A 25,164-nucleotide genomic window follows, 5' to 3' on the forward strand; every position below is an offset into this window, starting at 1 on the left:
GAAAGAAACAAGAAGCATTGCTAGCAACACACACTCTTCTCTAAGGCCATTCTACAAAGCGATTTTTCTGGAAAACAATAGCCCAGTTATACTAATAGTGTTCTTCTAAAATTCCCAAGAGGCAGCTGGGCATACACCTGTCCCTCAGCTTAGACCACAGAATCTCACAACTCACAAGGTCATTTCAGACCTGCCCTGAAAAATTAGTGAAAGGCAGACCAGCTTTTTAAAGCGGCCGCTCTACATTTCACTGTGTGAGTGACATGCAGCCTGCTTTACAAAGGGGACAGAGATAACCATGGACGTGTGTGCTGTGAGTGACTACATACAGCTCTATGGAGGATGACTATGCGTGTTCATAGGACCCACTTTCAGGGGTACCTCTGGGTTGTTGCACTGAGTGTGAGACACCTATTTATGGCTTTGTCAGTGCTCTTTCTGTCAGCCTCTACCACCTCATCCATAATATGGAGTGAATGCACAGGCAAAGTGTTCATTACAGAGGCCGCACAAGTGTCTATGACTCCTTCTGTAATACTGAAGCACCCGGGGCTGTAGAACACAGGCCCACATACCCGTTGTGGTCCAAAACACTTTACATACTATGGCCCTAGGGCTGGAGTTACATGATAAATGGTGTAATCTGTACAAAATCACTTTGAGGACAATTCTGAAAATCAGGAACATGATCTCAGTGGGAGCCGATATTCCTGTGGCCGGTTTGCAGTTATCTGCACCTCAGCACCATGAACATCAATTCACCAAAATGCCAGGGGGTAGCAGAAGTGACATAACATGCTTCAATTTCACTCAAAAACACATTCTTACACATTCACACACATTCACAGTTACACACACTCACGTGAGTGCACACTCACAAGCACGCACACAACATACATTTAAAAGCATTTTTTTCTTACCTCAACTGCACAGAAAAATCATATTCTAGCTATTTGTATCCATTTTATATTACGCTAATAGTGAATAATGAAGCATTATTATTATTATAATGAGGAGCCTCATTATGCTATCCTTGAACCAAACTACTATAGTGGAAATGTATGACCATTTATGTTAATTAAAAAGGGATGTCAAGATCTTGCATCTATGATTTTGCAGGCTGTGAACAGCGTCTTAATGGAGAGCAAGATGGCTTCCAATATGAATGAACCTTGGGTCTTACCTTTCCTGAAAAAGGAAGGGCTTGATTCTAGGGATCCCTCAAATTATCATCATCAATATTTAAGTTGATATTGAGAATATTTGAGAAGGCGGCAAGATTTTCTGTAGTACAATGGGATTCTCCAAGATAGGCAAGATGGTTTTCGACCAGATAGAGACACAGAAAGGTCATTATTAGACGTGCAACCAATTTTTGTATATTTAGGATTGAGATGTGTCATTGCTCATGTTGCTATATCTCTCTACAGACATTGACATTCTCAAATACCTTATTGTATTAGGAGAGGTCATAGGGTGTCATACTTAACTTTTAGATTTTTGATTCCTCCCTAAAGAAATGTAAAACCGGAGTAGTGGTAGGCCAGAAGATCACCCATGCTAATCTATTACCATACTATCCTGTCTTCACTTTTGTTAAACATTTAGATCGAGTCTCTTCTTCATATGATTCAGAGTATATGGTGAGTTATCAGAACTATGCAGATAACACTAAGAATGTTTGTTTCGACTGAGCAATAACATGTCCAGATAATGCCAGACAGTTGCTAACATCTTTAATATCATTCAGAAACAAGAATGCTTTGAAAACGGAGCTCCTAAATTTCAGGTCTCAGCACTAGCTAAAGTCCCACAGATCTGAATACTGTTCATTAAACGTTCTGAATTATGATACAGGAGTGAAAGAGAATTTGAAAACAGTCAGAGAATACCTTTGTCACCGGACCTTGATTGATACCAAGTGAATAATATCATCAAATCCTCTACCACTTGGAAAAGAATTATGGATCAAGTTTGTTCATATAGGCTAAAATGACCTTTTTTGACATATTCACCCCCAATTTTTGCACAGATGCTGCTGGTTTTAAAACTTGGTGCACTGGGAATCTGCTAACCAGGCACCTTTTAAAATATGGAGAATTTGGCTGTACTCCTAACTAGCCTATTAAACTTACCTAATGTATCTTTCTAAGCATACACCACTAAAGCAATAATGTAAAACATGACTGCAAGCCTGCCACTAATAGCCGAATTGCCCAGGTCTAAACTGTAAATTCGACCTGCCAAACTAACCCGTTTTGAGAGACATAAACCCTCACTTTAAATAATATTAAGTCACCCCTAAGTTAGCTTTAAGACCTCATAAGGTGGGGTGCATGATATTTAAGGGAGGAAATGTAAAAGGTTAAAGTAAAACATATTCTTACAGTCAAAAGGCCTAAACAGCTATTTTTAATGTAGCTGGGTTAGCTGTTCCGACGGAAAGCTTTAAGAGTTGATGTTTAAACATTTGATAAAAAAGTACTTTTAATGTACTTTTGGTGTAACTTAGGCCTCTAGAAACCCATTTGCTTGAGGTTCCAACTGTCACCCAAGAACTAAATAATGGGTGACAAACGATATGAGTGTGGGGAGAAATTGACCTTCCCTTGACTTGATGGCCTGGGGGCTGTGCCCAGCCTCTTGCATTTCTTCTGAGGATGCCTACCCAGTCAATGGCAGATGTAGCTCACACCTTGGCATGCCTCCCTTTTTGTCTAACTAGCCAGACAGGCACCAATCACTCTGTGAGAGGAGCTGCCCCCAGATCTGTTTTCAAGTGACCACAGAGAAGGGGTTGCGCAATTCCCTGGCCACACCTCAGAGTGCGGGGGGCACAGGAGCTTTCCAAGGGGAAGAAAGATTCTGCCACCTTGGTTTCATGTAGATAGCAGCACTATGAGATTGTCTGCTATAGGACCCACAGAAACTGCTGCAAACGTTGGTAAGTTTGCACCTTGGAGCTTTCTGCTTATTGGTCAGGGAGGGGGCAGGAGTCCTTTCCACCAACAGGCTAGTGCCAATTATAAATTTGACACCCCTGGCCAACCTCTTCAGAACAATACTGGAGCTGTGGAAGAAGGTGGAAAGACTGCATCTGCAGTTGAGATCTGTGAAGAGAATGCTAAGGGTTGTACCTACTCCTACTTGTACTCAGGACAAGAAGGATACTCCAAGGGTCAGCTGAGTGACCTGTTAACCTACAGGGACATAAAAGCTACAAGAGGACCACTTTCACAGTGCAGTGCCAGCGCACATCAAAGCTTTAAGATACTTGTCAGCTGCCACGTTATCAGTTCTATGTGTTATCTAGAAGGCAGATGATCACATGTGATATGAGTGCCAAAAAAATAATTCTCAGAATCTTGAATCAGAAGGGTCTAGGAAGACTATGCCCGATGTGGAGGGAGGGCAGGTGTGAATAAGGCTGTAACTGGAAACGTCAGAAAGCATTTCACCAATAAATGTTTAAAGAAAAAGTTAAACAGGTCGCCAAAGTTACAGGTTAATGTGTGACAGATGATCTGCACTCTAGTGATTAAAACCCATATGTGATGTACACTAAGCTTTTAGAATTGCTGTGATCCCATATTTGATCTGAAAGTTAGATTCTATAGCTCTGCTTAAGTGTGGGTCAGACATAGTGTTATTGAGAGGTACGTTACTCCAAGATAGTAGCACCAGCATGGCAGTGCAAATTCCCGGATGACAGAAACAGAGAGAAGTCTAAAAATGTACTCTGAATTCAGGAAACTAGATGTAGTATTCCTAACTAATGGCTCCTTGTGAAATCATTCTAGATATGATTTACAAACAGTACAGCCAAATCCTCTGGTGCTGTAACAAACCAAAGTAGACGGCTAGAGACAATGCTGTGAGTCACTCAGTTTGCTTTTGTGTGGTTCAATAATAACGACAGGACATCACTTAAGGGTTCAGCCTAGGTGGGATTTAAAAGCAACAACACACTCCCGGGTGTAGGTTGCTACTTAGCATAGTTACGTTACATATTTGTTTTAGTCAGACCCCACAATCGTAGAACATTTTTATTAACCAGCCGTTGTATATCCAGACCCTTAGGAAAATACAGTTTAAGGGAGGAGGGTCCTAAGATGGTGTTCAGAAGCATGAATGGTTCTTTAGGTTGGAGTGGTCTTGAGGGTTTGTGGTACATAAATGGTTATTTACATTGGAGTGGTTTTGAGGATTTGTGGCACACACAGGCATTCGGATTCAAAAATCTTCAAGCCCAACTTACCTCAGCACTCAAAGCTTTTCAAAATACAACTCTTTTAAACTCTTCTGACTTTTGATCCTGAGGTATTTTAAAGCCCTGTACCATGTCCATTAGTTAAGATAATTTGCTGCACTGCACCTCAATTAAAACAGTATTGCTCACAACTGTCATAAGTACATTTTTAGAGACCATACTGGGTAGGATATTCACACTACATCAGCAGTAATAATAAATTAAATACTTATTTTGTAATATTTGCTCTGCAGTGGTGGTGTCGGGATAGGCTGCAGAATTAAGTGAACACAGTATGCTTCTTTAAAACACCATTAGGTGTGAGCTGCTGAAGAGAGTCCAAGTTTTGACAGCATTTCACACCTCAGAAGCATGCCATTGGCAGTGGTGGCTGGTGACATTTGAAAGTGATGATGCATAAAATTTAGGCATGACATTTATGTGGTGACCCAGACATGGCCTCCCTGCGCCCAAGGGCTACTTTAACATCATGCAAAAATGACATGTTCAGGGTGCAACAACTGAACTAGAATATTTCACATAACGTTGGTCTCTTCTGCCAGACTCAGATAAAAAGATTTAAATACCTGGATAACAGTCCAGAAACTGTTTTCATTCTTTGTACTCTCACATTCTTATTCTGTGCTCTGCTCAAGGCTGTTTCCAATATATTGCCAGCACAAAGTGGAACACCACAATCTCTGCCACTTCACGGGAACATGCATGTTTTACGTTAGAGCAGTTTTATAATAAAACATCTCTGTAGCACCTATACATTAGAAAGAGTTCAAGCCAGAAGTTTGCCACTGCATCCTGTTGCTTCATCGCAGCAGTCTGCTGAGACTTGACATCTTTCTCTGCCTACATGAGAGAGGACTCTCAGTAGACTAACAGCCCTCTTCATTACTACCAAATCCAGGTATGGAGGATGGTGTCTTTCCAGGGATTCTGAAGGGCGGATTAGGGCTAGCAACGCTGTGGTCTAATATAGTACTTTAGTGGCGTAGGTAGGACTTCCAACATTCTGACACTATGGTGGGATTTTTCTTACGTTTCACTCTCTGTTACCACATCATTATTATTATGTTTTATCATCCTAATCATTGCAGTACATGCCATTTTATCTAGACAGCAATTGATTCAATAAAGTATATTGACCCAATCTTTGCTTCTGTTTGTCTTTGCATGTGTGAGACAAATGTAACTGGGAGAAAAGGATGAGATCTGTTGCACCATGATTTCCTCTGAGAAGCCAGATTGTCATGCGCATGGCTGCCACAAATCACCAACACTTCCAGGTGCTGGTGAGGTACTGCTAGCTGGCCAAAAGGATTAGGCCGACAGTTGTCACACGGTGTGGAATTGGACTAAGAGCCCCACAACCTAGTAGTGCTGTCGTCCAAATCCAGCAGTCTCATTGGTATGAGAGCCAACACGTCAGCAGCAGAAAATAAGAAGCACCCTCTTGCAATGAGCGTTGTGCTATTCATGGGACAAACACCCAGCACTACAAATCTGCATGAACAGAGCAGCCTAACTCAGTCTATCGCTTGCTGAACTCCAGTAGAGTGTGGCAGAGTTTTGTGGTTACTTTGCGGAGTTCTGCGTAGTGGAACTCATGAGCTCCACCCACACCTACTTAATACATATTGGGGCAACCGAAGATAGCAACACCCAAAATACCAAGTGAAGGGGAAAACTGAGTGATTAACAGCATTAAATGCAGCAGAAAGGGCAATACAACAAGAGGAACCTCTAGAGTAAAGAGCCAAGGTGAGAGAGTAGGTAACAGGCAACATACTAAAAAAGTTCTGAGAGAAAAGGAAGAGGTCAGAAGAAGACAGGCAGAGAGGTAAAGAGTTTTGTAGGTGTAGAAAGAATATCAGCATAACTGAACAAGTCAGGGAAGAACCCAGCTAAAGAAAACTGCAAAATAGGAAACTAACATAGAACAGAGAATGGGTCAGTCACCAGGAATTTCGTATAATTTTCCTAACACAGACTTGCACGTGCAGAGATAGTATTTATTTCTGAAAATGAAGACGAGAGAAAAGAAGATGGTTGAAGAGAAAGACTTCTAATCAAAAATGGATTTAGAATTATAATAGGCAATTGGGTGACCAGAGTAATCTCAGTGCAATCCTTTCCAAATTACGAAGAAGTGTCTAAAAGTATCTTGTGTCCTTTAAACAGTTGCTCAGAAAAGGGAAGGAGAAGACACTTGTATGCTCCCTAAAAGAATTTCACAAAGCTTCAACAGAGTTAAGCACATCCAAACATAACATTAGAGAGTCTATAAGGATAAATTGTCTCCTAGTCCCATGTTTTCTTGTTGAATATATTTCAGCCAGCCATTGCTTGTGTCATAAGTACAGTATAATTATCAAGCATGTTATCCTACACATTAGAGAAGCAAACTAATTTGATAGAATAAGAACAGTCTGTGATACTTCAACAGTGGAGGCCGACCAGCTCCAAAAAAGGTGGACATATTCCAACGACAGAAAGGGGAAAGGGAGGTAAATAAAAAGTGAGTGTATAGTCTAGGAATGAAGAAGAAAACCTTGCCGGATTTGCTTGTAGAGTATGGATAAAAAATGTAATCAAAAGATCTTTGCATCAGGGGTAAGTTAGGAAATCAGTTACAAACATGCAGAATAATCAGTCAAGTGCCAGTTTAATGTAGAACTGCATGAGGAAATACTAAATATAGGTAGGCAGTGTGCTCAGGTACATGCTATCCCATGTTAGGGTCATAAGACTACAGACAGTTACGTGTCAAAAAGTGTAAAGCACTCACTAATCCAAATCTGTGTAACTGGGCTAGACTATCTGAATATATATGTGTATGGGTGTTATAAGGGACTAGTAATTGCTGTAATGTAATACAATATTTAGTGGCATATATACCCAAGTGGATTTCATATGGGAGAGTAATTGACCATATTGTAGTCCCATATTTAATGGCCTACATACCCAAATCAGGGTCACGTAATGACTAGTGGTAAAGTGCCATCGGACAAGTGTATTGAGTGGTTTCAGAAACACAAAACGCCAGTCCATCAGCACCACAGTGGCTATAATGTTCTGACACCTTTGATGTTAGATATTGGGTATCTAGTTAGCAGAGGTGTGCACCCTGTCCAAGTAGAGCCCATAATCCTAGTCAGGGTAAGTCAGAGACACACGTCTAATTTAACCTGTGCTCACCCTCTGGTAGCTTGGCACAGAGCAGTCAGGTTTAACTTAACAGGAAATGTGTAACTTATTTGTGCAACACTTAAAGTACAGTAAGCCAATAAAACAACACAAAAAGACTCCACATTAGATTAGACAAACAGATAATATTTATCGGAGTAAAACAAGACAAAAACAACAAAAATCCAAACAGTAGAAGTCTAGATGAGAATTTTTAAAGATTAAAAGTGAAGACAGTGCTTATAATTCAATAGTGGTCAACAGATAAATTGAGGTCACGAGGGGCTGGTGCAAATCCAAAATCCAGCTTAATTGTGATGGAGGGTAGGCTGGCTATAAAATCCACGTGTTTTCTGCTGAAACATTACCTTTGATGAAGCAACGCATCGAAGACGAGGGCATGATGTGTCAATATTTTTATTGCACTCCAGGCACTGCATCGGCGTTGGGCTCTGTGCAAGTGAATGGGATGCATCGTTATAGGACCGTGCTGAGCATCATTATCAGGCCGTGCAGTCAGTGGATCAGCTGTCGGAGAGCCACTGCATTGTCGTCGGTGAGCAATGTGCTGATTTTTCTCCCCCACTCAGGGAGATGCTTAATTTTTTGCAGATTTTAGCTGCAGAACCCACTTCTAAGGCCCTGGACTGGAGAGGGCACCTCAGAACAGGGCAGGACTCACAGATGGCAGAGTCCAGCAGCATCAGGAGAGTTGCAAGCAGTATTTGATGTCCCTGAGACTGCAGAAGATTAGGGGGCAAGCCATCAAGCCCTTGGAGATTCTTGGGTTCAAGGATGTAGATAGCAAGTCCAGTCCCTCTTACTGCAGGCAAAAAGCAGTCGGCCAAAACAGCAATGCAGTTGCCAAGTGGCAGTCCTTCCAGGCAACACAGCAGTCCTTCCTGGCAGAGGGTCCTTGTTTCTAGTAGAGAATAGATGGTTTGCTGGGATTTGGGGTCCAGTTCTTCTACCCAAATGTGTCTTTGAAGTGGGGGAGACTTCAAAGAGGCCTTTGAAGATCACAAGGTCCCTGCCCTTTCCTTCCCTGGCCCCATACACTCTACTGGGGTTATGCACCCCTTTGTGTAAGTAGAGGAACAGCCCTATTTAGATGTCAGCTCCTCCCACCCATCTAGTCCAGGAAGGCCCATCATCCTGGGGATGGGCCATCAGGATGCAAATGTCACATTCAAGCTCCTTTTGTGTTTGACTGTCTAGAGGGAATGCACAAAGCCCAGCTGTCAACAACCCCAGACATGTATTCAAGGACAAACATAGGCACTGAATGGTTAAAGTACGGAAATGCCAACTTTCTAAAAGTTTAAAATTCAACTTCACCATAAGTTGGGTTTTATACTGTGAGTCCAGAGACACCAAACTCCATATTTCTATCTTTTCCTTATTGGAAATAACAAACACACTTAAAGGATGTTTCAAAGTAATTCCAGTGCTATCATATGGAATTAGTGAAAAAATAATGTAGGAGTTGTTCACTATCTTGGCATGTTTAACTCAAAAGTACATGTGCAGCCTTTTAATTTAAATACACATCATCCTGCCCTTGGGGTTAACTAGGGTCTACCTTAGGGGAGACTTGCATGTAATAAAAAGGAAGGTTTGGGTCTGGCAAGTGGGTATACTTGTCAGGTCTAAATGGTAGTTTAAAACTGTACACACAGGCTCTGCAGTGGCAGGCCTGAGGCGTGTTTGAAAGGATACTGTAGTGGGTGGGAGAATCAGTGCTGCATGCCCCTTAAGAAGCACATATAGTGCACTTTCCTAGGGACTTACAAGTAAATTAAAAATGTAGAGAAGCCAATGTAACCACCTTTAATGTACTGAGTCCTTGTACTTTAGCACTGTTCAGCAGCTGTAAGGTGCCAAGAATCCTAAAAGGCAGCAAAAATGAAGTCAGAAAACAGGAGGTCTGAGGGCAAAAAGTTAGGGGAAACCACACCAAGGATGCCAGCTCTAACAGCTGATAAATTGAACGGAAGTTCCAATTGCTAAGGGGGCAGAAGAACAACACAGAAGTTCATCAAACCATTATATCCAGTGCCCAGCAAAAACATCTAATAGACTGTACTCCCTTACACTATAATTAAGCGGTAGTAGCTTGGAAAACAGCATGCAGCACAAGGGTAGCAACAGAAATCTTATGCCACATTTAAAGCCATTCTGCCCTGATTAGGGTCAGGCGATGGGTGGCAGATATCAGGTCCATGGAAAATAAGCATATTAAAATAACCTGACCTATAGAGAGCTTCACAAACATTATTGTTATGGTGAGAGTGCAAATGGATAAAATAGACTGCCTCACAAAATTTTGTCCAGAACAAGTTGCGAAATTAATACTCACAAAGTCACTGTAAAAATTCTGAACAAAGATAATACATCATGCTGTACACTCTAATAAAGGAAACTATCATGTGGAAACTATACTCCTCTTTATCACAGTGAATTGATAATCAACAAAAAATACATACAAAAAACTGGCAGTTAAAGAAATCAGCATGTACAACAGTTTGCAAGACATAAGCTCTAAAATATGAAATAAGAGATAGAAATCTTAAGACTGGAGAAAAATTTTATGAAATCTTGCTTGCAGGCAACTTTGGAGTATAAATGATCTTCTATGAGATAAGTACATGTAGGTTTAGTGGTATCCACAATTGGGTCTAATTTAGAGGCACACCATGTGTGTCAGGGTACAACACAGGTGCCATGTTGGCTGTTAATAAAGTAAATGTCAACACAGTAAAAAGAGGACTAAGCATGCCATTTGCTCATAAGAATAGAAGGAAGGTGCCATCTTGTAATGGAATTTAGCAGGAAAATCTGCCCAATGCATCCATGCAACTCTAAGATGTTGTGAAAGAGGGAAGACACGGATAGGAAAAAGTATGGCAAATGACGCACTGTAACCTAAGTTTAATGTTATTGTACAGCAGAGTGGTGAGTCAAGATTAATAGTGTAATGATGATTTGGCATGTCATATTTTGGCTGCTAAGCTAGTCACAGATTGGGGTCCACAACGGCCTTACTGGTTGTTGTCAATGCAAATATGAATGCAGCATACCAAAAAGACATGACAGAAAATAGTCCTTTTGTTTCTAATAAAACAAAAGTGAATAATATGAACAAGAAGACTAACATTTCATCTAATGTAATATTACATCTAGGAAAAAATTAGGGAACCTATTTAGACAGAAATACCAAAATATATGTGGGGTTCTGGGTAGAAAGAAAATGTAAGTCTCCTCAATGTAAAATATCACAGGTGAAATGTCCAATGATGTAAAGTGGAAGGAGACTGCTGAGTATATTGCAACTACTTAGTAATAAATCAAATGGGAAGAAGTAGTGTGGTGCATGAGAAATAATGTGGAGAGTCAGGCTCCCAAAGTCCATATCTCCAAATAGCTCTAACCTCCTCCTGCTTCCACACACTCCGCACTCTAAAAAAAAAAATCCTTCAAATGGATTCCCCCAGAGACCAGGAAGACAGTCACCCACACACTTATCAGCAGCAGACCTGACTACGGTAACGCCCTCTATGCCGGCACCACACTCAAACTCAAACGCAAACTCCAGAGAATCCAGAACACAGCCGCACGCCTCGTCCTCGGCCTCCCCCGCCACAAACGAATCTCACCACACCTCAAATCCCTTCACTGGCTCCCCATAGACAAGAGAATCACATTCAAGATCCTCATCCACGCACACAAATCCCTCCACAACACCGGCCCAACCTACCTCAACGAAAGAGTGAACTTTCACACTCCCACACGCAACCTCCGATCAGCCGACCTCGCCCTAGCCACAGTCCCCCGCATCCAACGCACCACCACAGGAGGCAGGTCCTTCTCCTACCTCGCCCCCAAAACCTGGAACTCCCTCCCCACCAACCTTCGCAAAACCAAAGACCTCCGCTCTTCAGAAAGAACCTCAAGACATGGTTGTTCGAACAGTGACCCTCCCTGCCCCCGGGCTCCCCCACCAGCACCTTGAGACCCTCACGGGTGAGTAGCGCGCTCTATAATACTTTTTGATTGATTGATTGATGAAGAAACCACAATATGATATATAGACAGCAAAATAACAAGTCATCAAGTAGGTACTGGCATTCCTGGTCTGTACTGAGCCCCATTTGTAAAATACCTTTCTAATATTGTTAGACCAGTTGTTAACAAGGTTGGCTACTGGGTAACTACAGCTTATAGTGTTTCTAATATCCCTCCCTCTAGGGAAGGTAATGCCTGGGGGCCTAATAAACCATTTTGTAGTGGTCTCATCATTGGTAACTTCCAATGACTATGGAATACTCTACTGAATTTCCCAGTATTGGTACCATAAGATATGATAAGTCTGGTGAGATTTCTGACCTTGGTGATCAGTTTTGAGAGTCTGTCAAGAAACTGAACCTTATTGGTTGTGGTTTATATCCCTCATGTATTATAGTCATTTGCTAGAAATCTGGTAATAAGATACTTGGAGAATTCTGGGTCATTTCTGCAATTCCTCCTTGCTCTGACCATTCAGTCGGTTATATCTCTCACCTGCTAAACATGATAGTTACTATGAATCTTGGCCCACCTGTCCAACTCAAGGGACACTGCTTTGGAAAATAAGTCAAACCACTTGTCAGTTGTAGAGTGAATCTGAATTTAGGATGTAGTCTACTATCCCTACTTAGACCCCTCCAATTCTTGTAGATTTGAATTGAGGAAACCAGAGTTATTATCCAGTGCTGTGTTTGAAAGCAAGTTCATAGCATCATATCATATCATATCATATCATATAGATATGGTCAACAGTGAGGACACTATTTCACTCTAGATAGCTAACCCTTTAAAAACTGTGTAGATTAAGTACAAAGTGTCTACTGAGTTTTAATTTATGCAAAAACATAAACAAAGATATTTATATTGAATTGATATCACATAGGTCACTTCAACAGAAACCTATGCTCTTCTTCAGGACAGGAACCATATTGTCAGTATCTTATCAAACAGATTAACGACTGGCACATCATATGCAAAATACCCATAGAGTACTTGTTGTTCCCAGCATTGTAAATATCTTTATTAGTGAATTAATTTAGTTGTTTATCGTCTATGGTATCAACAAAGGGAGGGACTGGGAGATTAGTTGGTCCAGTGTACGGTCTCCCAATTAACTGAACATACAAAAAAGGTGTACACTGTTCCAAATGGAAAAATATAATCACTAGGGGAATATTAAAGTTCAGGAGCAAGAGCCCTCACACATCTGAGAGGATGTCATGCTTCATCATCGGGTAGCTCCTCGTCAGACCGGCGCTGCAATGTCTGACGGGCTCCCCGTAAGGGGGCTCTTTGCCGGAGATCTTTTAAGTAGCAGCCGTGGTAGCGGACACTACAAGACCTGGTGTTGCGGTCAGGCGCTAATCCTGGCAGGAGAGTGAAAGCTAAAATTGGTTCCCAGTCTTAATAGGAGTGAGTCAATTTAATTAATCAATGGAATAAGACCGGGACCAAGATTAAAAACAGAAGGAAAGTGGAAAATGAGGAATAATGCTCAACCACTTTCTGCATGGTGCTGGAGCTTAAGGAGATTATCGTCGGGCTCCTAGGACATGGTCAACAATTTTCGCGTACAGTGGTCTAACAAGATCCTATGACGCTTCTTCAGGACCAATACATAATAAGACTTCTCCTGTCTATATTACCGAAAGTTTGCAAAAATGTCAAACAAATCATATAGTCACTTACATTGAAGTTCACTAATTGTCAGAAACCTCTAATGGTCGCCCATCCCTTTGTACATGGGGGGCCCCTTGGAAGTAGCATGCCGAAAGTGGTCACTATTTGTGGATGACGGCAGTCTGCAGGGGAACCTACCCTGACGTGCTCTCCCGAAAAGGTATTTTCGGGAGAGCACATCAGGGTAGGTTCCCCTGCATGTTTATCGTCCATGACCTCATTTGTGTCCCTCTTTATCTTTTGGGAATTCTGCTTCCCCTGTTGCCCCTAGTGGCAAGAATATGCTCCACAGAAGAACTCAGGAATTTAAGCAGATTTTTAAGTTGACCTGGATATTGATTGAGACGGAGCTGTGTAAATGCCTTACACTACTTTTCATTACAAAACTAATGAAAAGTGTTTTTTTCATAATAAACACATATTTGTCTTTATGAACTATGAAGGCATTCTAATAGAATAATACCAAATCATTAGGTGTGAGAAAATTTGCAGCCAGGTTCAGGAGAGTGAAGAAAGAGGTTGTGATTGAGAAAAGAAATATAAATATAATTGTTAGGGTAAAGGAAGGAGAAAAGTCATGACTTACTAGTAATGTTGCTTTTGGAGTGATTAGGTTGAATCTCAAGCGCAGTGAGATTAATAATGCATCAACACTTGATGGGGTTAAATGTGAAACAAATCAGGAGTATTATCTCAGCTCTGAAAGCAGCTGAAAAGGAGGTTTTATGATCTCAGACTCTTCAAAGTGGCCTGGAAAGGTTAAAGCTCTAATGAATAAAGTTAGCATGGTGAGGTCATTTAATTGTTTGTATGGGTGTCCTTTTTGGTGGGTGGTATTGAGTGTGAGAGTAGAAATGGTGGCTTCAAAGTAACAAGTATGGGCATCCAATGAGAGGAAAGAGTGAAAAATAGTTCTGTTGGATGGGTCCATACCTCTAGAGTTATTATGGATGGAATTTGAAATGTTGGGATTTGAAGTTCATGCTCTGGAAAATGTGTTGAATTGTGTGCATTTAATGAGCAATTTCTCCTAAGCTTTAAATGTCAAAATCTGTCAAGTTGAACTGAAGACGTAAGCCTTTCTAATGTGTAAGTAGATGGGAGACGCAAGAATGTGTGTTCTAAGACTGCCACTTTCCTGTGAGCTCTGCTCTCCCATCTAATAGATAGTTCTACTTAACAATGAACAGGGTATTATTTTATTACAAAATCCATCTATATGTTCTCACATACTATTTAGTGGTACTCCTGTTAAATATGAAACTTTTTGGGGCATTGCTTCAGATGAGTGCAAACCTGACTCATTTCGCCAGTCACCTGCTGCTTCAATAATGAGTCTGCAGGAACCCTGACATGAGATGTGCAGCTTCCAACTAGGTCTCCCTCCCCACCCCCTGCCTGTTTTGGCTGCTGGACAACTAAAAGAAAGCTAGTGTTGGATAATATTGTGAGAATGTCAACTGGCTCCTAATCCGTCAAGTAAAAACTAAATAGTTTTGAAATTCTGAAATAGTGAAGTATTTGGGGCACTTTTTATTATTCAGTTTAAAATGTACAAGGAACTACTACTTTTATTGCCTATTTGTATTCACATCTAAGGCATTTCTCTACAATCCCCTCAATGTACAGCCTAAATATGAATAGCAAAAATATGTCCAGCTATTCAAATAAAAGGAAATATGCTATACCTCCTCTTATCATCAAATCCAGAGTTGTTGAGCCTGCAGGACCATCATTAAGTACAGTTTTTGAAGAAATTAAATCCATTCAATCTAATACCTACTCACATGGTAGATATATTTATTTGACAGTTAATTGGATAAATGCATTTTACATTTGATCAACATTTATGTGCCCACTGCTGATTATCCAACATTTTGGAAACACATCACCACTGAAACTATAAAATTAGGTATCTTTTATATTATTGTAGGTGGAGATTTTAAGTTAATAAGCTTCCCGGCACTCAAAAGATTATCATCTGCCAAATTTAGACCACATTTAGTTTTCCAATTCTTTAAGATCTTACTAAACATATAGACCATTTGAGGCTTTATTTCCTGACACAAAACATTTTACTTTTTTCTACTAACTCATATTTCTCACTCTTGGATTGACAGTCTATTATTGTCAATGTTATGCGCTGTAGTCTCTGATAATCAAATTGGACAAATGGACATAAAAAATCATGTTATGATTCATATGTTTTAAAATTATGAGACTTTATTTCTTGCTCCAGATGGAGATTGAATGTTGATATTGCGTTGACAAAAAAGAATGTTGCCTGCCATAAAGCATGCAATAGAAAACACAACTTCAGATATTAGATGTTGGGATGCTTTCAAAGCATATATTAGTGGTACGGTGATCTCTTTAGTGGCCAATAAAAATAAACAATTTCACTTCAATAGTTGTGATCTTGAAGAAGAGATTACTCAATTCGAAAGTTGATTTTATTACCTACAAACACAAGGCAAATATGTTAAAACTGCAGAAACTTTGTTTTTTTATAACTCATTATTTAGCAAAAGGTAAAATGTCTGGTTTGCAAATATCAAGTTAGAGCCAAACTTTATTTCAGTGCAAATACATCTGAAAAAGTACTGGCAATATATAATTAAATGCCAAATTCATCAAATTTGTGGAAACATGGTAAAACATTACTATACACTTCAGCTATTGCTAAAGAGTTTCACAAATTTTATTCTGAAATATAGCAAATCTAAAGTTGTCTGTGAGAATTAAATACATTTTTTTTAAAGTCTTGTAACTCACCTATGTTATCTTACCCATACAAAAACGTAGCTTAGAATCCCCTATAACCATTGATGAAATTATACATGCTATCTACTTCTTAATGTCAAAACTGGAATCCCAGCACACAATTATAAAGCCTTTTCTACTTACCCTATCCCATACACATTCTTACTTTTTACCAAATTTACTACTATTGGAGTAGTTGCTGGATCATTTACTGAAGCTCTACTAGTTCTACCAAAGCGTGGCAAGGACTTTACTCTTGTACTAATTCCAGACCAATTTCACTACTAAACCAACATTATAAAATGTATTGCAACATTCTAGCTACTATAGTAACAACAGTTCTAAATAATATTATTCATTTTGACTACGCTAGATTTATGAAAAGGCAGACTTTCTGCTAATACCAAACTCATATTTCATGTATTAGAATCTGTCCTTTACCTCGATGTCCAGCTGACTTGCTTGCAATTGATGTTGGAAAGCTTCTGACAATTGGCAATGTTTATTTCATACAATGACAGTTTTTCAATTTGGTAATACATGTATCAACATTGTTAAAACCTTTTACTTTCAACCTTTGGAAAGTCTTTTTTAATGGACTCACAATCAGCACTCTATATAGAAGACTGGCAGAACTTAAGCCCTCTAATACCTCCTGGTGGCTACCTGCTTTTCTTAGTCAAACTAACATTTTTCTTTTATTTAATCAATTTTCGACCTCCACTCTAATGCAAAGCTTGTAGCTAATTCCAGGTATTGGCACTGTAGGCACTGTAATCTGCATTGAGTTAGGGAGCCATGGGAGCTTATTATTATTGATTGACCAGTTTCTTTCAAATTCTGGTCTAATGTAATGGACATTATTACAAAAATTCTATATAATCCACATACTTTAATACTCACTATTCTTATATGTAAATTGTTTGAATTAACATATGTTATATTTTACACAGAAGAAATTATTAGATTTTTAAATATATTCTGCTATTAAATCTATACATTTCAGTTGGAAAGATGCAGTCCTAGTCATGGTATTAGGAAGGTGCAAACATTTCTATTACTGGAACTCACAATAAAGTCTTTTTGGTCCTGAGACTTTAGGGATCAGGAGGCAAGCTCTATCCAAGCCCTTGGAGAGCACTTCTTCAGCACAGTCAGAAAGCAGCAAGACAGCAGGGCAACAGCAAGGCAGCAGTCCTTCTCAGAAAACAGTCAGGTGAGTCCTTTGGCCAGCCAGGCAGATCTTCTTGGGAGATTGCAGGTTCTGGTTCAGGTTCTTCTCCAGGAAGTGTCTGAGTTGGTAGGGGCAGAAGCCCTGTTTGAATACCCAAATGCGCCTTTGAAGTGGGGGAGACATCAATGAGTGGCTTGGAAGTGCACAAGGTCCCCTTTCAGTTCCATCCTGCACAAGGGAGCTGTCAACTAAATCTAGCCAACGTGGATTGTAAGACACAGAAGGATTTAAGTGCAGAGAAATGCCCACTTTCTAAAAGTGGCATTTTTAAAATAGTAATATTAAATCAAACTTCACCAGTCGGCAGGATTTTGTATTACCATTGTGGCCATATTAAATATGACCTTGGTACTCCTTTCAGATCAGAAACTAGTACTCAAACAGTATATGAGGGGAGCCCTAATGTTAGCCTATGAAAAGAGCAGGCCTCACAGCAGTGCAAAACGAATTTAGGAGTTTTACACTACCAGGACATGTAAACTACACAGGTACATGTCCTGCCTTTTGTCTACACGGCACCCTGCCCTATGGGTTACCTAGGGCCTACCTTAGGGATGACTTATATGTAGAAAAAGGGGAGTTTTAGGCTTGGCAAGTACTTTTAAATGTATCTCTTCATACACTAGACTCCTGCATTCATTCCTAATGAGAGGTATGTGATGTAGGAGCTTGGGATGAGACTATAGCGTGTACTCCTCTTCATGTGATTTAGTTTGGTCTCCAAATCTACCAACTTTCACAACTTCTCTCTCTTTTTCTATGTAGTATGGGTTATAAAAGTTTCCTTCATGACTGCCTTGTAGGCATCCTAGATCTCTATGTAAGTGTCTCTCTGAATGCCAAATAAATCCATGGTCACCGAGATGGTGTACAGGCATACGTCTCCCCAACAGGGCACCTCCTGAGAGTGAGCCAGTCTAGTGCCCCATCCATAGTGAGGTAATATTTCCCCCAAATATAGTTATGGCCCAAGGGGCCTGCACCACTCTACTGCCCATCTACTGGAGCAGTTGAAACTGGAGACCTAGGGGAGATATGAGGAAGCTACATCTATGTGCTCCCAGTTCAGCTCCACTATCAGCTCTGCATAGCACCCTCCTAGGTCTTTCCAGATCTGGAGCACCATCAACGGGAGAGATCTTTGGATCGAAATTCCCACTCTCCTTGTGTCCGTTGTGAATCCTGAGTGTACAGGGACTATTTATGAGCCTCTTCCCAGGAAGCCACAATTGTTTCCCACTAGGTGGGCCTCCTGGAGCAGATCTGTCTGGGCTGTGTTGTATAGAAACCTCAACACAAAACCTCACTTTAATTTGCTCCCCACCCTTATTACTTTCCAGGAGAACAATGTGAACCCTTGTCAAGGCATTTGAGGGTCCACCTCCATGTACTTTGTTCAGATCCATAGATTTGTCTGCTATATGCCCTGGTCTGCACTCCACTCTGTGTGTCTGCTAAAGTGTCAGAACTCCCTCACCCTACTCCCCCCTCCCTACACCCTCAGGCTGCAAGTATGGGACTACCTGCTTCTCCAAAGCCTGGAGTGTCTGTCGCCCTTCCATATCGAACATCAAAACCAGTTTTAGTTACTGTCTCCAAAGCTCCGTTCCCTGTATCTTGGGGGATGGGGGATGATACTAAAATGTTCTGTATGCAATCACCTGCCTTCGCTCATCCTTCACCTTTGGTTGCTGTCGCAATTGTCCATCATGCAAAACTCTGGCCGCTTATCTCCTACCCAGGCCACTCCACCTCCCAGTGAAGGCTCCGGTCCACGATCAACCACATTGGGACAGGATCTGGGAGCTCCTGGGCCTGGGCTCTTAGCAGGAAGCCATTCCTTTAGCCACTCTCAAGCTTCTTCCAGGGAGGAACAAAACCAGGACTTACCCACCTTCAGGATGCACAGTTTTGCTGTGAATTGCAGGGAGTACTGCAGACCACATTTCCGGTGGTCTTACTTTACCCTATCAACCGATCACGGCCTCACCTCCAACAGCGGCTGCCATCTTGGTTGCACTGCAGATCACCACATTGGGCGGCAAGGCAGGGTCTGACTGTTGCCCCCGTCCACAGCCTCACCGATCACACCTCCACTCCATCCACGACTGTCAGTTTCCCTACATCACCCCAGGAAGCTCAGGATTGATACAGTGCCACCTTCACCGGCTGGAGTTCATGTGCTGGCCACCATGTTCCCTCTGCATCTAAGCCAAGCTCCTCTATTCTCACAATTAGCTCTACATATAATTGATGGTGCATGTGATCACATGTGGTGATGTCTTACACGGAGAATAGGGTCAAATGTTCATCCCCACAACACCATTTTGATTTCAACATCAATTACAGTCTGGCTCTAAAATAGACTACAATAAAGCAAATTACTGCAGAGAAGTTATTGTGTAATATGGAATTATGAAGCAATTCAATGGTGGAGGTCCAAGACACAACATTAACATTAGTGTAGTATTTTGTGGATTTTCAATTGATAGGTTTACTGATATTTTCTCAAAGTGTCTCATGCATTAATGTGTAAACATGGCATTCAGTAGGGCAGTTTGCAATTGGTAGAAGTGCACCAGTATTTAGATTTTATAATGGATGTGCAATACCAACCTAGATGTATCACTAGAAGAGGTGTTATTTATTTCACAAGAAACACATGTAGACAAAATGTAATCATCTTGGAAATCTACACACAGCACAGCCACTCGGCACCACCTTGTTAAAGAGTTTCACATTGAAATGAATCAGAATATTTTAAGATTCCAAGAAAAATTTAAAGCTTGTATTATGATCTAAAGGCTGTGCTACCTTGAAATTCACTATGTCAACCAAAGGCTATAAAATAAATTATGAACATTATTTGCTTGACTATATAGAAATATACAGCTTCAGTGATATAGCAATTACTGTTTTTCATTGAGGTTGATCTAAATTCACGGCATAATATGAACACAATTTATGACATTCTTGTTTATATTAAGTATTTTCTCTGTTGTTGAAACAAAAATAAAACTCACCACGAGGTTTCCAATCACCATGACCATCATGAAGACAGTAAGGCACAGTCCTTGTCCAGCCACTTCCATGCAGTCCCACATGGTTTCAATCCATTCTCCACATAGGATCCGGAAAACAATCAAAAAGGAATGGAAGAAGTCAGTCATATGCCAGCGAGGCATCTCACAATCTTGGCTGATCTTGCAGACGCAATCCTTGTAACTTTTCCCAAAAAGCTGCATCCCAACCACAGCAAAAATGAACACAATGATGGCCAACACCAAAGTGAGGTTACCAAGAGCGCCAACTGAATTGCCGATAATTTTGATGAGCATGTTAAGAGTTGGCCACGATTTAGCAAGCTTGAAGACCCTTAACTGAAAAAGAAAAAAAAGTTTGATAGTACGTTTTAGAGGCAGAAAGACAAAATATCCATTGCCATTTTATGTAAGAGGCAAAGTGAGTGAATGCATTTCACAATACTGGACATATTGGTCAATGACACTGGTATTAAATGATAAGGAGCCCATAATGAGCCCTTGGATTCCAAGAATCTTTGGTCTGCAGATTTCAGCTTTATGATGAAAGGCTAAAGTTATTTTATGTTCCTGGTTGCCATGCACATTCAGTATGCTCTACTATTTGATCAGCATTCACCTTTTGGCTGGCAGCCTAAATCTCTTTCCGTTGTGGACAAACACAAAGGGAAGGCTACAAATGTATAGAGTGGGCTTCGGTGTTTATTACTCACCTTGCTATGAAAGGCTGTTGTAAAATTGTTACATTTTGCCCTCCTACTCCTACATGCCTTCTTGAAACTTTTGTTGTCCCATTAATGTAACATTGACACAATACTGGTAATTGCCTTCTATTGTTGCTTGCTACTAACAGACTACTGATGCCCTGGCTATTATTCACTGTCTACAATTGCTGCTGCCAAGATAGTGATTGCAGGATACCCATTTAGGCTGCCATATCTGGAAACGAGTGCCATGCCACCTACTGCAGACTCCCTGCTCCATTCCATTAAAACCAGTCGTGGTTCGCGGGGGCTACAATGGGTGGGGGGGGGGGCGCATTAAAGGGGGTAGAATATTAATAAAATAAATGAAAAAAAATGTACCTGCATTCCACGCCGTGCTGCTGCTCCTCCATCTTCTCACCAGCAGGCAGGCAGGGCAGTCAGGGCAGGCTCTGAGCCTGCCCTGTGGCCAATCCTGACGCAGCTCAGAGCAGTGTCAGGATTGGCTGGGAGTACCCAGCCAGGGTGCTCCCAGGCAGACTGAGAGCCTGTGTCTGCTCTCTCCAGCCCGTCAACATAGTGTCGGGCTGGAGAGAGCACAGTGCGCATATGTGTTTGGCCAGTCCCAGACTGCCGGTCAAACACACATGCGCACTGAGGGGAGTGCACAGTGCACTCCCCTCAGTACTAGTCATCCCCAATGCCCTGACCCTTTAACAATGAAAGGATAATAAACCTAGTTTATTATCCTTTCGTTGTCAAAGGATTTGCAGTGGTTGCTGCTGGCGGGGAGGAAATGCTTCTCTGCCATAGCGGAGGAGCCGGCACTGATTAAAACCCATGGGCTAGTTCACTACGTGCTTTGCATTTCATGCTTACTTCTTCCAGAGTGAGAGGACCTGTTTCTGATGTGGGTACCAAGCTGAACCTAGCAGTCTAAATTAGGGTGCCTCTTCGTGTCTATTTTTCTGCTGGTATTTTCTCAGCCCATTGCGTAATAGGCCATTTCCATCCCTCGTCCTTAATGTCACTTCAAGAAAAAACACACACTGCTGCTTCTTAAGTGTCGTTACCATTATTAGCAGGACCTGTGCCCATGGTTTAATTCTGAGGTCAGAAGGAGATTTATCCTTTCAGTTCTTTAATCACTGACGTGTTGCCTTTTGAGATATCATCCTCAGTACCTCTGCCCATGTAATCCATTTCATATTGCAAATGTCATAACTTTAGGTGTATTCAGATATTGGGGCAGTTCTCTAGTCATACACTTTTTAGTTGATTTATATGTAAATGTTGTGACTAAAATAACAGCATCATGAATAACAATTTGTTCTCGCTGATATTTAAAGATTGACTATGAACTTTGACCTTTACCTCTACTCTTTTTACAGCTTCAAGAAAAGAAGGCAGAAATTGGTAGACATGTTTAAATATATCCATTTTCATGTCTTCCCAGAAGCAGTGGAGTGGGCAGATTAATTCTGGCATGAGTCCTGCATGCTCTTCTATTTTAGATTTCTACGTTAGGTTTCTTTAAATTCGGGTAGCCTCGTATATTTCAAATGTTAGCAGCTACAAGCTCGCCCTTCCAATGCTCCTGGCAATCATCAATTCTTACTTTATGTAAGGGTTTATTCCGCATGCTTAGAATGTTTACAATGGATGTTTACTGTTAGGCATTTGCCTGTTATATTCTTTCCTAAGAGGATGCTGAGGGGCTTTTGCCATAATGAATTCAATAAACGACTTGAATAACTTCTTTGGAGTGTAATGAGATTATGTGATTAACCTTGCAGTGTTATTTTGTCAGGATAGTACCAATATTTGGATTCAGATCATCCCAGGAAGAAAACTTCTAACAGCAAAATGCTCACCTTTCCTCTTTTGTGCGGTGAGGTAGACTGCAACAGCCTTGAGCTATAAATATGGTGCCACAAAAATGTTGGTGCCAGAATATGGACAAAACTATTGTGAAGGAAAGTATATGTAGACTCCAAATATGTTGCTTGACAATATTTATATTTTCGAGGTACAAGGATATAGCGTTAAAAATAGTAAATTTATAGTAAACAAATACTTACCTTTACGCTATTTTGCTGTCGAATTTCTGCCTATGACATTTTTGAAGCATAACTTGTGCTCGATATCCTGGCTCAACACATTATGTTGATGACGAAAGGTACCTAAGAAGATTTGGATGATAATGTGAGCTAGTCTATATGGAGATGGTGCACAGTCGCTTCTGTGTTTCCACATTATAGAAGTTGTCAGCTTCCTGTACATATGGCAGTTTAACATTAGTTCTACGCTTTCCTAAAATCTTGCATCTATATTAGACAGTGCAGAGGATATCCACGTTACAGTACAAACGGAAAAAAAAATGCCCTTGGTCAGACACCAGTGGAGTGGTAGGTGAGTCAATGCATTCACTGGATTAGGTGCCCCTGTGCCATTTCAGACACCGGTGTTAGGGGCATCATCAGGGAAAAATGTATTTCTTTTCTCGACTGTTTTGGGTTGGACAACAGTGTGTAAGTAGTCATAGTACTAGCATCGTGTAAGGAATATAACCTTCACCTTGTTTTCAGTCCATGCCAGGAGAACCTATATTATGATTGGTAATGTGGAAGTATGTTTTTTATAATTATCTGACTATCATCAATGTTTCCAACATAATTTTGGATACATGGGTAGCACTTTAGATGCACATTCTTGGTCATGAATTGCAAGGCCTTTACGAGAGCATGTCTGAAGAAGATTGCAAAGATGACTGCAACAAGTTTAAAATCTATTTTAAGCAGATGAATGCTCATTATTTGCCCAAACTGAATGTGGTTTTTGTATCACACCATTTTGGAACCAAGAAACATGAAGAGAGTGAGAGAATGGACAGCTTTGTGACTGTTTTAAAGAAGTTAGCTAAAACCTCTGGGTTTTTAGGATATTGTGCAGGAGAGACTGTGTGAGAGTATTATGTTAGACTGCAGTAAACAAACACACAAATAAGAGGAATTTTCTCTTTTTTATTTTCATTTTTATCTTTATTTTCTTTGGGACTATATAAATGCATTTTGAATATGTGGTATATGTTAGTTGATCTAGGGTTGTGCACAAAGTAAGGTACGAGTTAACACCTTCAAATAAGAAAAAGGTCCAAAAGTAGTTATATCAAGGAAAATATATTAATTAACAATATGACTTCTATATATACCTTCACCATAGGGTCAGTTCGGCATCACAAGTATGGAGCTTGCAAAGTCATCGAAGTAGATTGAAAAGTCCAGGAATGTAAAACCCATATCTGGGCACCTTGGGATCCACAGATGCTTGGCCCTGAAGAAAGCCTGTGACCTTTTTGGGCAAGAGTGGGCTGAAACATGTTGACCTGACCTAATATATGTGAAGGATACATAATTCATTCCTATCTCATTATATTTGTTTTTAAACATACCCTATCCCAGCCATAGTAAGGTCGGCTTGTAGCCTGAGTGATAGAGGTACTTTTTATGTCACTTTCTCACTTTCACTGCACTTTTTTAGAATTTTTGTTCACTGATCCTTAATAGTTTCCTAGACTTGTGTGGAAACTATCCCCTTGGTTAGGAGAAGGAGGAGGCCCCATGATGATGCTATTAGCTATGAGTACTGGAGAAATAATATACTTGTGGTAGAAAATAGCTGCTGATGGTCTCCCAAAAGAAACTAGAGGGACTCCTTGGTGAATACTGGGACAAGTGGTTACACTCCTATTGATATTAAAAGAATTTCTGCCTATGACATGTTTGTAGCATAACTTGTGCTCAATATCCTGGCTCAACACATTACGTTGGTGATGAGAGGTACCTAACAATATGTGGATGATGATGTGAGCTAGTCTATATGGAGATGGTGCACGGTCGCTCCTGTGTTTCCACATTATGGAAGTTTTCAGCGTCCTGTACATATGGCACTCTCACAGTTGTTCCACACTTTCCTAAAATCTTGCAAATATATGAGACAGTGCAGAGGATGTCCGTGTTACAGTACGGATAGAAAAAGTGTCCTTGGTCAGACACCAGTGGAGTGGCGGGTGAACCACTGCATACAATAGAGACGGTACCCATGTGCTATTTCAGACAACAGTGTTAGGGGCATCATCAGGGAAAATGTCTTCCTTTTCTCGACTATTTTGGGTTAGACAACGGTGTGTAATTAGTCATAGTACTAACATCATGTAAAGAGTACAACCTC

At 40.7% G+C, this 25,164-nt stretch overlaps 1 protein-coding gene across 1 annotated transcript in view; it reads right to left on the reverse strand.

The window, feature by feature from the left end:
- Positions 1-25,164, reverse strand: part of SCN4A (sodium voltage-gated channel alpha subunit 4) — a 1,135,018-nt gene that overhangs the window by 426,811 nt on the left and 683,043 nt on the right. Inside the window, exon 15 of the mRNA XM_069238085.1 lies at positions 20,213-20,569. Within this exon, the coding sequence (XP_069094186.1) occupies positions 20,213-20,569 (357 nt within the window). The remainder of the gene's footprint in view (positions 1-20,212; positions 20,570-25,164) is intronic.

The sequence above is a fragment of the Pleurodeles waltl genome, chromosome 6 (assembly GCF_031143425.1).
Source record: "Pleurodeles waltl isolate 20211129_DDA chromosome 6, aPleWal1.hap1.20221129, whole genome shotgun sequence".
NCBI lineage: Eukaryota > Metazoa > Chordata > Amphibia > Caudata > Salamandridae > Pleurodeles > Pleurodeles waltl.